General features: G+C 39.5%; 1 protein-coding gene across 3 annotated transcripts in view; it reads left to right on the top strand.

The window, feature by feature from the left end:
• Nucleotides 1–14,629, top strand: part of FAF1 (Fas associated factor 1) — a 297,114-nt gene that overhangs the window by 60,490 nt on the left and 221,995 nt on the right. For all 3 annotated transcript variants that reach the window (XM_020788123.3, XM_020788122.3, XM_078392865.1), the window contains exon 6: nt 7,926–8,017. In XM_020788123.3, coding sequence (XP_020643782.1) covers nt 7,926–8,017 — 92 coding nt within the window. The remainder of the gene's footprint in view (nt 1–7,925; nt 8,018–14,629) is intronic.

Raw genomic sequence — 14,629 nt, 5'->3', positions numbered from 1 at the left:
CAGTCGAGCATACTTCGCTAACCGGATAAGCGAAGCGTCCAACCAGCAGGCGGAATTATTCCGTATAGTGCGCGACCTATCCGGAATTGGTACGGGTGACGGGCCTCCCCCTAGTCTTACACCGGACCAATTTGCAGCATTTTTAAAATCAAAAGTGGAGGCCATCCGCCGGGACCTCTCTCCTTATTTGAACACAGTGAGTCGAGCCGAGATGTCCAGCGCTCCGTCTTGCCCGGTAACTTTTGATTCTTTTCAGCCAGTCACGCCTGACACTGTGGCCAGGACGCTTGATCGCTGTCGTGCCACCACCTCCTCCCTTGACCCTTGCCCGGCCTGGCTAATCAAAGCAGCCAGGCCGATAACAACGGAATGGGCCACTGTAATAATAAATGGGTCTCTCCTTGAGGGCAGATTTCCATCTGCCCTCAAGGAGACACTCATTAGGCCCATTAGGAAGAAACCAAGTTTGGCGGCGGACGAGATTGGCAACTATAGGCCCGTCGCCAATGTTTCTTTCCTAAGCAAGGTGGTTGAGAGGGTGGTGGCCGACCAGCTTCAGGCGCACCTGGATGAAACAGATGCCCTGGATCCATTTCAGTCGGGCTTCAGGCCGCGCCATGGTACAGAAACGGCATTGGTCGCCCTGTGCGATGACCTTTTGAGGGAGGCCGACAGGGGCAACGTGTCCCTGCTGGTCCTCCTCGATATCTCAGCGGCCTTTGATACCATTGACCACGGTATCCTCCTGGGGAGGCTCTCCGAGTTGGGAATTGGTGGCCTGGCATTGGCCTGGCTCCGTTCCTTCTTGGGGGACCGCCCCCAGAGAGTACAGCTTGGGGAGAATGTCTCGGCCCCGTGGAGTCTCAATTGTGGGGTTCCACAGGGGTTGATTATCTCCCCAATGCTATTTAACATCTATATGAGGCCGCTGGGTGGGGTCATCAGGGGATGTGGAGCTCGGTGTCATCAGTATGCTGATGATACTCAGCTGTACATCTCCTTTCCACCTACCACAGGAGATGCCGTTCTGTCCCTTCAGCGCTGCCTGGGGACCGTACTGCAATGGATGCAGGAGAACGGGTTGAGGCTGAACCCGGACAAGACGGAGGTACTGAGGGTGGGCGCTCCCACAGTCAGGTGTTTGGGAAACTTCCTCACTTTTGGGGGGGCGACCCTCCCCGCCAAGGATGGGGTCCGCAGCTTGGGGATCCATCTGGACCCGGCGCTCACCATGGAATCCCAGGTGGCGTCGGTTGTCCGAACCGCCTTTTACCACCTTAGGCGGATAGCCCAGCTGCGGCCCTATCTCGAGGTGGGGGCGCTCACTACGTTGGTGCATGCGCTCGGAATCTCAAGATTAGACCACTGTAATGCGCTCTACGTGGGGCTGCCTTTGAGGCTGCTGCGGAAATTACAGGTGGTGCAGAATGCGGCGGCCAGACTACTCAGTGGTGTGAAAAGATACCAACATATTTCGCCCACCCTGGCCGCATTGCATTGGCTGCCCATCCGTTTCCGCATCGACTTCAAAGTGCTGATGCTTACTTATAAAGCCCTAAACGGCTTGGGGCCTCGATACTTGGCGGAACGCCTATTTCCACCAAGTTCTACCCGTGTCACTCGCGCGAGTCAGGAGGTGAGGCTGAGGAGCCTAACGCCGAGGGAGGCCCGGAAAGAGAAAACAAGAAATCGGGTCTTCTCGGCAGTGGCTCCTCGCCTCTGGAATAACCTTCCCCCTGACATTCGCGCGGCTCCCTCACTGGGTACTTTTAAAAAACAACTAAAAACTTTGATGTACCGGCAGGCTTTCCCGTTTATTAATTCCTGATCACCCTTCCTTTTTCTTCCTTAGCTTTCTCTCATCTTGTCGTAACTTTTCCTTTGTATGATTTATTTTAACCGTATTGTTGTTGTTTATTGTTGTAAGCCGCCTAGAGTAATCTTGGTTGATTAGATAGGCGGGATATAAATTAAATAAATAAATAAATAAATAAATAAATAAATAAATAAATAAATAAATAAATAAATAAATAAATAAATAAATAAATAAATAAATGGGAATGCTGAAAGATACTTGTTTAATGTAGTAAAGAGAAGTATAATAAATCAGATGAAAACCCTTTTTTAAGAAATATGTTAAATATATGGAATAAATATAAAGAGAAGCTATGCCCCTCAACTTCACCGTTAAAATTCATGATTGAAATATATAAAGTTTTCCTACAAACTTTAAAGGTATTAGAATCATTTGAGGACAGTAAGTGTTGCAAGATTGAAGGACTGGATGAGTAAAATGAGATGGAAGGAGTTGATTATGGTTAAACTTCAAACTAATAAACTATCATGGTATAATTTTATTCAGTTGGACAAAAGATTGGTTGAAAACTAATGGTAAATGTAGAGAATGCACTAACTACAAACAACTTCTGTCACCACATGAAGATATGCAGAACGATGTAATGAAGGGAGTAATAAGTAAAATATATAACATAATTTTGGAACAAGAAGAAAAAGAATGGGGAACAGAAAGTTTGAAATTAATTTGGGAAAATGACTTAAAGACAGAAATTAAAATAGAGAATTGAATAAAAATGTGGAGGATGAGAGTTTTAAGGTTAATGTCGATAAGAATACAGAAAAATCTGTTTAAGATGGCATTTCACTCCTGTAAAATTGAATATAATCAATTCAGCATACCCCAAAGCTTGTTGGAAATGTGATCAAGAAATTCGTATGCATTATCATATGTAGTGGGACCGCAAGCTGATTAAGAAATTTTGGACACTAATTTTTAAGGATATATGTGATATATTTGGTAAAGATATTGAATTTAATGCTAAAATTGCTTTATTGCCAATCTTTGACAATGTAGATTTGGATTATTATTCAAAGGAATTGATCAACAGTTTTATGACAAATGCTAGAATATTAATAGCTAGGTTTTGGAAAGACAAAAATGATATTAAATTAGAAGATTGGTATAGTGAAGTATGGGACATTGCACTAAATGATAAATTGACTACTGAACTTAAGATGAAAAGAGGGGAAATAAGTTCTAATATCTTTTATGCTATTTGGGGTAGATTTGTTGAATTTGTATTAGTGAAAGGAACAGTGAAAGCCTCTAAATAACAATCTATACAATTTTGGAAAGGAAATCCGCAATAAAAATTGTCCAATGGGGTCCCGTGGGTATGGGGTGCACATTAGAAAGTAGTCTAAAACAGCACTATTAGTATTTTTGTTGTTGTAACTGTTTTTGTTTTAAAATTAATAAAATAAAATAAAAACGGATGGGGAGCACATTGTCCGCATCACAGGATCCATGGCCTGTGGACAAATTTAAAAAAAACATTGCATATCAATCATCTTGAACTTTTAGCAATTATCAAGGCTTTCCACACTTTCCTATCACTTATTGCGAGACATGCAGTTCAACTTGCTACGGACAATACAACAGCCCTTTACTACATAAACAAACAAGGAGGCACACATTCTGTATCCCTTCTATACCTGACTGTCGAGCTCTGGGAATGGTGCTACCTACATCTTTCCATTACCAGTCCACATAGCCACAGATGAAAACTCCCTCGCAGACTATCTCAGTTGCCTCACCTCAAGGACACACGAATGGTCCTTAGATGACACAATCTTCAATCTCCTTTGCGACCATTGGGGCACTCCTTCCATTGACATCTTTGCTTCTTGAACACATGAATGGTCCTTAGATGACACAATCCTCAATCTCCTTTGCGACCATTGGGGCACTCCTTCCATCGACATCTTTGCTTCTTGAACAAATGCCATATGTCAACATTACTGTTCTCGAGCCGGTATCAACAAGAACTTGATCGGAGATGCCTTCATGATAGACTGGGATGAAGACTTTATCTATTTCCTCTGATACCGCTCATACAAAGAACCATCATTCAACTCTGACAGTTCCAGTCCAAAGCAATCTTTCTCCCCCATGGTGGCCAAGACAACCATGATTCACCCACCTGAAGTCGATGTCAACTGATTCATTCAAGCTACCCCTGATCCCCAGTCTTCTTACTCAGAACGACGGGATGATCTACCATCCAGACATACCATCTTTGAAACTGACAGCCTGGAGGATACTCCCACCATAAAGGACGTACTTGATAGATCTTGAAAGTCCTCGACCCAGCTTCTGTACCAAAATAAATGGAAAGCATTCGATTCCTTTACTGATTCTCATAACTTACTTGCAACACCAATCTCTTTGAAGACTTTACTTACCTTTGTCCTTCATCTACTCAATTTTGTATTGTCCTATTCCACATTGAAAGTCTATATCTCAGCTATTGTAGCCCATCAACCTCCCAATTCTGAACCAGCCAGACTTTTTTCTCACCCAACTGTTAAAAAATTTCTTAAAGGACTCAACAATATTTGTCCCCCACGCCAATGTCCTATCCCTCAATGATCTTTACAACTCGTCCTCAATGCACTTACTCGTCCACCCTTTGAACCGATGGCTACATGCTATCTTAAACTACTTTCCTTGAAAACCTCTTTTCTTGTGGCAATAACATCTGCTAAGCGGGCTACCAAACTTGCAGCTCTGATCCACCATTCCTTCAGTTCCATCCGGATAAGTTCATGCTGTATTTCGATGTCTCCTTTTTCCCTAAAGTTGTATCTGAATTTCACCTTAATCAACCAATAATTTCACCTATCCTGTTTCCATCTCCGTCAACACCTCTCGAGTGCATGCTCCATACACTTGACGTAAGACGCTCTCTCGCCTTCTACATTGACAGGAGTAAATCTTTCAGAAAATCACAGAGACTTTTTCTGTGTTTTCACAGTCCCCATAAAGGGGCTCCAGCTTCACCACAATCTGTTTCTAGATGGACTGTCCAAACTATATCATTGGTGCATGAAGTAACTGACAAAACACCTCCTGAACATCTAACAGCCCATTCTGCCGGAGTGCTGTCTACATCTGTTGCCTTCCAGTGTGGGATTGAACTCCCTCACATTTGCCATGAGGCGACATGGTCTACTCCATCGACCTTTGTCAGACATTACCATCTTGATGTCAGAGCACAGAATAATGCTGGTTTTGGCAGAGCTGTTTTGGCATCCTTTATACCATGACGTCCCACCATCTGGTAAGTGAGCTTTCTAGTCACCCAATTGTGTACATTCACAGAGGCCATGAAGAAGAAAGAGAGGTTACCTACCTGTAACCATAGTTCTTCTAGTGGTCCTCTGTGAATCCACACATCCCACCCATCGTCCCCTCTGTCCGTCACGGTATACTTTAAAATAGCTCTTCGACAGTGGCGGACTTTTTCAGGAACTGAGGGGATCAAGGATGGGCGGAGCATGCACTCCATGGGGGAACGTCCCTCTAATCATGTGTCTTTAAGCTCTAGTAGCTTCTGAGAGATTCAGCGCAGGCGCAGAACAACCCAATTGTGTAGATTCACAGAGGGCCACTAGAAGAACTATGATTATAGGTAGGTAACCTCTCTTTCAGCAGCACAAAGCCATGATTAGATATAACTCCTGAGCATTTGTGTACTGTATATCTGTGAATTCTTGTTTGATTCCTGACAAATCCCGTCTTTCATGGCATGGTTCAAGTGGGATTATAGGTAACACCTGTTATTTTTTTTCATCAGAAGGCAAAAGATGTGAAGATTCATTAGATGATGGATGTTTTGCAATCTTATTTGTTCTGTCCACAGAGTATACTATCTTAGTGGCTGCTGGGCCTACCTTGTTAGCTTCTACTTTGATAACAGCAACTGATGAACTAAAGGGGATTTATTTAAGCTGAGGGGTTCAGTAGCCATCTGCCAAAGTTATTATAGTTGTTTCCTACATTGTTGATCCTGCATTCAGCATGGGATTTGATTGGGTGATCAATATGATTCTTGAGTTAAGTGAACAGAAGTGCAGGCTTCCTTCCAGTGTACACAATGGGCAGAATTGTATTGGTTCGCTATGCTGGCAGTTGTCTACTACAGTTAAGTACTGTGGTGTAAATTGCAGTTGCTGCTAATTAATGAGTTGCCACTGATCTCCTTCACAGCCCACCAGTTCATGCAAAAGGTGTGCAATAAGGCATTCAAGTGGTGACTTGTTACGTGGTGGCAATTTACTGCTGAAATTTATGGCATTATACTTATGGCAGTATAGCTAACCAATAGGATTTTGGTTAACGTAAATCCGACAGTATTACAGCATAGAGAAGGATAATAACTCAGTGAGAGAGCACATGCTTTGTATGCAGACATTCCAGGCTTCAGTAACTGAGATCTCCAGGTGTGGCTAGGAAAAAGTCCTATTTAAAACTGGAAAGCCACTGCCAGTTGGTGCAGTAGACCAGTGGCTTTCAAACTTTTATATCTGAAATTCCACCTTTCAATCTGTCAGAAAAGGTGATAGAAACAAAAAAATCTACTTTTTCCAAGAACAATTTATAAGTTCTTCTCTTATATTTTAAAAATCCTTAGTTTTAAGGACATAAAAGACTGCATTAAAAGCTTTTGGGAGCAGACATAAACAAAGAAAAGTAAGTACATTAGTGGTTGAAAGCTGTAACAATATTGTTGAACGCAATTGTTGTGGTTATGGTTAACTGTAAAACACAGGTAATAAATTTAATTGCAGTGACATTATCAGGAATGAAATTTATTTCTTTCACTTAAACACAATAAGTAATTATTATGAATTTAGTCTTCCCCAAAATACTTCTGTCCCCACTGGCTCTACATAAACTACTGGCTGAGAGCTACTGTAGTAGACAAGTTAGATAGTCCAGTGTTTTTTTTCAAACTAGGTGAAAGGCAGCTTCATATATTTTGCCACCTGGTTCTCCTTCCCAGAGAGGTAACACTGCTCTCTCTCATTTCTCTACATAAATGTAAACATTTAATAATCATTGTAATGAACTTCAAACTAACATTGTTCTGGCTGAAATCCTGTTGCTGAACATAATAAATGGCATCAGAGTTGGCCCATTAAACTGGGGTGGTGCTGGAATTTCGTGAGTCAACTGCAAGTTTTATTGATTCAGATGGGTCTATTCTAGCTGTAACTTACTGTACCTTAGAAAGTTTGAATGAATATTTGAATCAATAGAACTTATAGAGGAGTTGACTAACCAAATCCCCACTGATTCAGTGGGCGTATTCTAGTGCAACTTACTGCACTAAGCAAGAGGATTTCAGCCATTGTGACTACTATGCATCAGCTTATAATATTGAAACTGCCCCCTGATTTGATCTGATGTGACTAAATTAGGTATGTGGCTTTTGAATTCAATAGAGCATATGTAATAAGCCAGAGGCCTGCAGCCTGCCTTTCATTTTCTGAGGCTTTTTCTGTGGAAGAGCTTCTTCCTTCTACTCTTGAGCAAACAGTTGGTGAGAGATTTGCTTCACTATAGCAATACAGAGTTGTACAGAATCTTTTTGGGAATGGTATGCCCAGATGTAAAGATATACTGATGTTAAATATGTATAAACTTTGGTTTAACCTCTAGAAAGACTATTTGTTTCACTGTGAAGAATCTCCCCCCACCCCTTTCTGGGGTTGAGGGAAGTATGTCAGCACACCATAGAGTAAACCATATCAGGTGTAAGAAACTTAATTTTATTGCAAGAAAGCACACTTAAAATGAAACTAAACATGATGTTAAGAGTGTCATTAGCAGCGGTTGGTACCAGGTTCTCGCTGTCTCTGTGTCCGTCAGGACTACAGTGATTCCTGCCTGCACTTCCCATTGCTTGCTGTTATTGCTTAGAAAACAAACAAACCCCAAACAGATGTGCAGTAGTTGCTAATAACACATTTAACATCAAATGTAGTTGGGTTCTTGGTGTAAAATGTGAATATGTGATAAAAATACTTTGTAACTTCTAATATACATTTTTCCTTTACAGACTGTTTTAAAATCTCTACACTTGCCAAAAAATAACAGCCTATATGTCCTAACACCTGATTTGCCACCACCACCACCATCAAGTGTCTCTGGGTAAGGTAACTCTAAAAAAATAAAATAATGTAACAGTGTGCCATAAAACAGATTTGCCAACAGTTTTTTTTCCAAAATCTAGTCTGGAATGTTGTTGATCCCTTTTCGTAAAGAATATTCATATATGGTCTTTTCTCCCTAATCTAATACAGTAGAAACTTGGTTTATGAATGCCTTGGTTAATGTAATTTTCGGTTTATGAATGAAGATCCATTGAAAATAATGCCTTGGTTTACGAATTTTTTCCACAATACGAAGCAGGTTTGCATTGCGCCTGGGAAGTTTATTGCGCCACCCCCGTGCATGCATTCCTATGGGAAACTGCGTTTCAGTTTGCGAATTTTTCACATTACAAAACATCCCAGAGAACGAATTAAATTCATAAACCAGGGTACGACTGTATATATGATTTTGTAAAAAAGACCAGCCACTATAATAAAAATTTACATAATAAAAGCTTGAAATAAGAAGTCTTTCATAAGATATGTTAATATGTGTGCATTTTTCAGCTAATTGATTTTTAAACTTGTTTTTGGCACAGAATAATCTGGAGAATATAAAGTGTTTGGGATTGTTAATATTTAGTGTGAATGTTATTCAATTTATGAAGGACTATGGTGCTTTAGAGGTGCAGATTTGAAAGGGAAATTTTAGTCATGTTCAGCTCAGTTTTCCTTGCAAAGTGGGATGATTTCTGATTTTTTTTTGTGTGTGTGTGATTTGTAAAAGATGATTTTAGCAAAAGCTCCCAAAGCAAAAGACAGTGAAGGATCAAAGTGTGTTGCATTATATCAAGTGCTACTTGTGGCTGATAAAAGGCTTGTTAATCCAGCAGACACATTCCATCAATGGGATAGGGTGGGAGCCACTTTTTGTAGTTCTCTCTTGCCCTGAGTCCTCTTGCATCCATATGGTTCCAGGAGGTCCCCAGTTCTCTGGAGCAGAATTCTATGGACTACACAGAGCTGTAAGAGATTTTTAAAAATTCTCCTCATTGTGGAAGTCCCTTTTGAATCAAATTGCCTCTGTGCTGATCTGTGTCACTAGCTGAGCGTACAGCTCAGAAAAATTGGTGCTTTTTAAGGAGAAAGGCAGCACAAAAATATTTTGAATAAATACATTTAAAAGAGGTGTGTGATTCATCCACAGCTGGAAAGTTCTGGTTTGGCAATACATTTATCGGACTGCTAAAAAGTTGCAAATAAGGAAAAGACCCTTGTAACAAAACAGGCATAGTTTGTCATTATTAGATACCTGAAATTTATTTTAGAAATATACAAACCACAAGCCATTGGCAATTTCCATGCCAGAAACATTGAAATCAGTGTCATTGTACAGCCTCCACTCAGTTAAACAGGGCAGGTTCAGAAGATCTTTCTAGTGAATTGTGTTTACTATAGTTACTCAGTACACCCTTGGGAAAGTATGGCTGTTGACATGTGTCATTATAACATTTAATTTTTTTTAGCATAAAGGGGAGTAGAAATGCCAGTATTAAATTCCATTTAGATGACAAACCAGTTATATGAACACTTCTGTTCTCAGCAATTTGAGTCAAAAGATTTAAACTGACTATAAATAGCAGTATTTGAGAATTTACCTTTAAAAGTACCTGACAAGACAACTGACTAATATACAAAAAAATGCTTCTAGAATTTTGCTCCTGAAAAGTAAGAGATATGAGTCTCCTGGTTTTGTTTTATTTTGGTTTTAATCCATGGAACCTTTCAGGCCGCACACAGTTCCAGAGGGGCTTTTTGCAGCTCTAGAGCTGAAAAACTGATATTTCTGAAGGGGGAAATGGCTATTTCCAGAGAGATAACTTTGCCTCAAAACTAGCAGCAGGACCTCTTCTGCCTTTTTTCCCCCACTTCTCACAAATGGGCTTCCTGAAACTGGAATTATCTTCTGGGAATGTCTGGATTTATTTTTAGGACTGATATAGTCTGTAGTGAGTGCTGGTGCTGCTAGAGACATAAGTAGTTTGGAAGATGGCTGGGAGTATATTTGTACATGTGCATGAGCACAAGACAAAGTAAGTGAATCCAGTAAAGTGGGATTGACTGATGGGGAATAGGTACAGTGGTGCCTTGACTTATGAATTTAATCCGCAATGGAGTGGTGGCCATAAGTCAAAATGTTCATAAGTCAAAGCAGCCTTTCCCATAGGAATGCATTGAAACCTGATTCCGGCTGTTTTTTGTTCTTATGTCAAGGCACGGTTTGTAAGTCAAAGCATTCATTTACATAGGGACTAATGCAAAACCGATTAATCCGTCCTCTACCACTAGGGGGAGAATTTTTTTAACCTAAGATGACATAGGTTAAAAAAAGGGCAGGAAAGGAAGGAGACAGAGAGAGAGAAGACAATGGGGGAGGGGGAGAGTTTGGAGTCTAAAACACATGCTAAACCGACACATTTTAAACCCACACATTTTACATCAATACATTTTAAAGCAAGCCAGCACAGACCCTTGCAAAAACATTTCTGATTTGCAAGGGAAGCATGCAGGGACCATTGCAAAAGCACAGAAGACAAATGGAGCAGATTAGAAATGCAAAGAGAACGAAGCAAAAAAAAGCAAGAGAAGCATGCATGAACCATTGCAAAAGCACAGAAAACAAATGGAGCAGATCAGAAATGCAAAGAGAACGAAGCAAAAAAGCAGGGGAAGCATGCAAGAACCCCCCAAAAACAAACAACCTCCCAAGACCCATTACAGCACAGAAACATAACCCCCCCACCCAAAAACCATGTTGCAAAATACCCAGAACAGTTTTTTAAAAGTATAAAGCAGCACCTTACCTTAGTAGGCAGCCTCCTCGGATCACACACACTCTAACTGCCGGGATGAAAGAGCTGCAAAGAAGCAGCCTTGTCGCCACCTACAGTTAGCTATTTGAATTTCCCGCCCTTTTCCCTTGCCTTTTTGTGTTCATCAGTCAAAGCTCCGTTCACAAGTCAAAGCAAAATTATGTGAGTGGAGCTGTTCGTAACTCAAAATGTTCGTAGTTCAAGGTGTTTGTAAATCAAGGCACCAGTGTAATCCGTTTTTTTTACAAGTTGTTTTCCAATCTTTGGCTCACCAGAATTACAGCATTCAGGATCCCTGAATATTAGTTATGTTGGCTGGGTCTTCTCAGAGTTGAAGTGCAACAACATCTGGGTACCCAAGTCTAAGACCTGCTGCTTTAAAGAGTTATACTGGCTGCTAATCCCATTTTAAAGGACACTGTGTAATGCTAGTACTTACCCTTTTTGAAGCTCTGAATGGCTAGGACTTTTCCCCTCATGAACCCAGTTGAACCTCTGTTGTGACTCTTTTTGGAAGCTTTTTTTGGGGTCTCCCCTCTAGACCTCTGAAGTTAAGATTTTGGGGTACTGGGGGTTGACCTGAATTTTGGAGTACATCACCCAGGAAGAGAATTGCCTGATCCAACAAGACTTTTATAGTTCCCCAGACGTTCCAGTGCTTCTTCTTGGCTGGTTTAACTGATGATTTGTGTGGCCTTACTTGCTCTTGTTAGTCTGGTTCTCATTACTTCTGCTACACAAGTTTCTTTCTTTATTGTATATGTGTTTGATAACTATTGTTACATATGTAGATATATGTGTATATTTGTGTGTGAGAGTGAATAAATGCATATAGACACATGAATTACATACACACACATACTTATATATACATATCATTATATAACTATGTAAATAAAATATTTTATATAAAAATACAAAATATGAACTGCTTCAGCCTGAAATGTCAGCATCAGTCACAAGTATTCCCATGCTGGGCTTCTAAACCCAAACCTTATACATATTTTGATAAAAGCAGGCACATTATAAAGATGCCTGTCATTAGTTTTGTTAGCTCAAGGGTGCTTTTATCTTTGTTGGTCTCAAACAACAGTTAGTCTGACAACATTACAAACCACTTTTGAAACCATAACATTTCAAGTGATTATGGGTGTGGGACAACTCTGGAAAGGAGTACAGAGGAAAAAAATTCACCAGAGTAGTACAAACACCTTCCCTGAACCACGCCACCACTTTAGATCCCAGTTAATGCCTGCAAATTACAGTCCTGCTGCATAATTCATAGCCATTGAAGTATTGGCTGTGTTGCATTTAATGGAGTGCTAATTTTATAAAGTTGATTTGTAATACTTTCATAATACTTGCACAAGTATTAAAACTGACGGTGGAAAAATATAAAAGTCGAGATTGGCTATGGAATAGGCAGAGAATGCAACATATTGATCCAATTTAGTGACAAATAATCTTAATAATGAATTAAACATAAATAATTTTTTTTCTAGTCTGTGTACCATAAAACAAAGCATACAGTTAAAGCGTCAGTACAGTCAATTTCATTCCATTTGTATGACATTAATGGATTTAACAATTAATATAAAATTACAAAAAAATTACAGAACAGATTCAAAACAACTTCACTTTTGTATCCAGGGCTATGTTATAATAGCTGTTGCTGACAGAAATGTGGCTAAATTTTCAGTAATCATTTTTCTAATACGGAGAACTCAACAGTCAAAAAGAAATAAAATGAGCTCTTACTTCCCTGTAAAAAATTACACCTCAGAGGATTTCTGAAAAAGAGGTGAAAATGTGTTAGTTATGCATTTACTGTTTGTAAAGATATTCACTGTAAGAATTAACATTGAAAACAGTTTTGCCTTTTGTTAAATAATTGCAATTACAGCAGTGTCTTAACTGCAAAATTGTAAAGTATGGTGGTAGCTCTAAAAAGTAGCGATGTTAACTAGAAAATTCCATAATTTTCAATTATTGGTGTTGTTTGTTTCACTATATTGAAGCAGTAAACATTGTTCTATCCTATGCATATCTACTCGGAATCAAGTCCTACTGAATTTAATTAGATTTATTCCCAAGTAAGAGACTAAGGGACTGAAGCCTATAAAACGTATTGTCACAAAGATGTTTAATTTCTTTCTTTCTTTAATTTCAGCCTGTTTAATGAGACATTTTAGAAAATTTCTGGGTTTAAAAATGCAAGATAAAGTAAACAAGCAGATATCCTTCTCATTTTCCATACAAAACAGATTTTCTGACTGATTGCTGTTTGAGACTAATCTGCCATCTCCTGCTGCATTAGCTACAACAAACATTACATTTACATACTGATTTCATATTTTGTTTTAGTGTAAATAAACTGTAATTATAGTAAATTTGGATGCCTGTTGACATGAGCTTGTATAAATCTGTATGTTTGCAGTGGAAATGTTAATTATTGTGTCATGATATTTTGTTAAAAATTTAGATGTTTGGAGGAGAAATGAATACCTATGATGAATAATGGATGTTTTTTCTTCAGCAATTGATGAAGAACCTCTGTAGAGCTGTACTAGAATAAGGTTATAATCCTGTTCCTGCTTCCCCATTACTTTACTCTGAGTAGATATATATATAACATGGCACTGTAATTGTGTCAGCAAGAAATTGCCAAAAATGTAGGCTTGGATCCTGAATTCTCTTACATGAATTGAAGAGTTCCTTCTGTCTGCAGAAGATTTTTTCTGATTTCCCTCCTCCTTTTGGCAGCCCTCTGTGTCACACTCTCATGATATTGCAGAGAGTTCCTCAGCTATCAACTGCCTTTCGATCCCTTTGGTTGAAAAAAATTAGTAGACACCAATTTGGGGAGAACTGATTTACTCAGCCTCTTGATTTTTAAATTTTTTTTACTACCATTAGTGGTAAGCAAATTGAACATATATGAAACTTGTGTCTAGCAAATGACTCCAGGTGAGAAAGTATAAGAGTATGAATGCAAGACGTTGCCCCTGATTGCCTTTGCTCACTAGCTGCTGTAGAAAATGGTGGGTATGTCACTGTCATGTAACCAGAGTCCACAAGTTACATCTTGTTTTTCCATAACTAAGAGTGGTCTTTGACAGAAAAAAAAATGCTGAAAACAAGCTCAAAAACAACCCCAAACTATTGATCAGTATTTCAACATCAGGAGCAGCAACAGGTTTGGTGGCCATAGTCCTGGAAGACACAGGTTTCATGTCCTTTCTGCAAAGCCACAAGATGAGAGCAGTGTGAAACCTCATTGTGAAGATCATTTAATAGCCTCAGAGCAATTATAATGGAAGCCCTATTTCTTACCACAAAAAATCATCTCACACAACAGGACATAAAGAGAAGGGGGAATATCTGTAGGTCAAGAAGGGGAAGAATGTAGACCTCAAAATATTGTTGGATTGCAACATTCATAATCTTCACTATTGGCCATTCTGGCTTGTATCGTTGGGGAGTGGACTATCTGGAGAGTCACCATTTCCCTACTGTTGCAGCAGAAAATAGAACAGAAGCTAGGTTTACTCAAGGAATGGAATCTTGTTGATTGTTGGTGCTGAAAAGTATACATATAGACATGTGACATGTGTAGCAGGATATGTTTTCAGAAAGCCTACATTATGTGCATAATCTGTACAGTATATGACCTTTATTAGGTATCAGACATGTTGTGCCACAACAGGAGAAAAATATATGTAGAAATCGAAACTTGTAAGGTAGTAACAATGAATGCAGTTTCATAAAATGATTCCTAATTTATAAGTATAAAATAT

Source organism: Pogona vitticeps, chromosome 4 (genome assembly GCF_051106095.1).
Source record: "Pogona vitticeps strain Pit_001003342236 chromosome 4, PviZW2.1, whole genome shotgun sequence".
In the NCBI taxonomy this organism is placed as follows: domain Eukaryota; kingdom Metazoa; phylum Chordata; class Lepidosauria; order Squamata; family Agamidae; genus Pogona; species Pogona vitticeps.
Note: the sequence above shows the minus strand (reverse complement) of the source record. Positions and strands in the feature narration are given on the sequence as shown.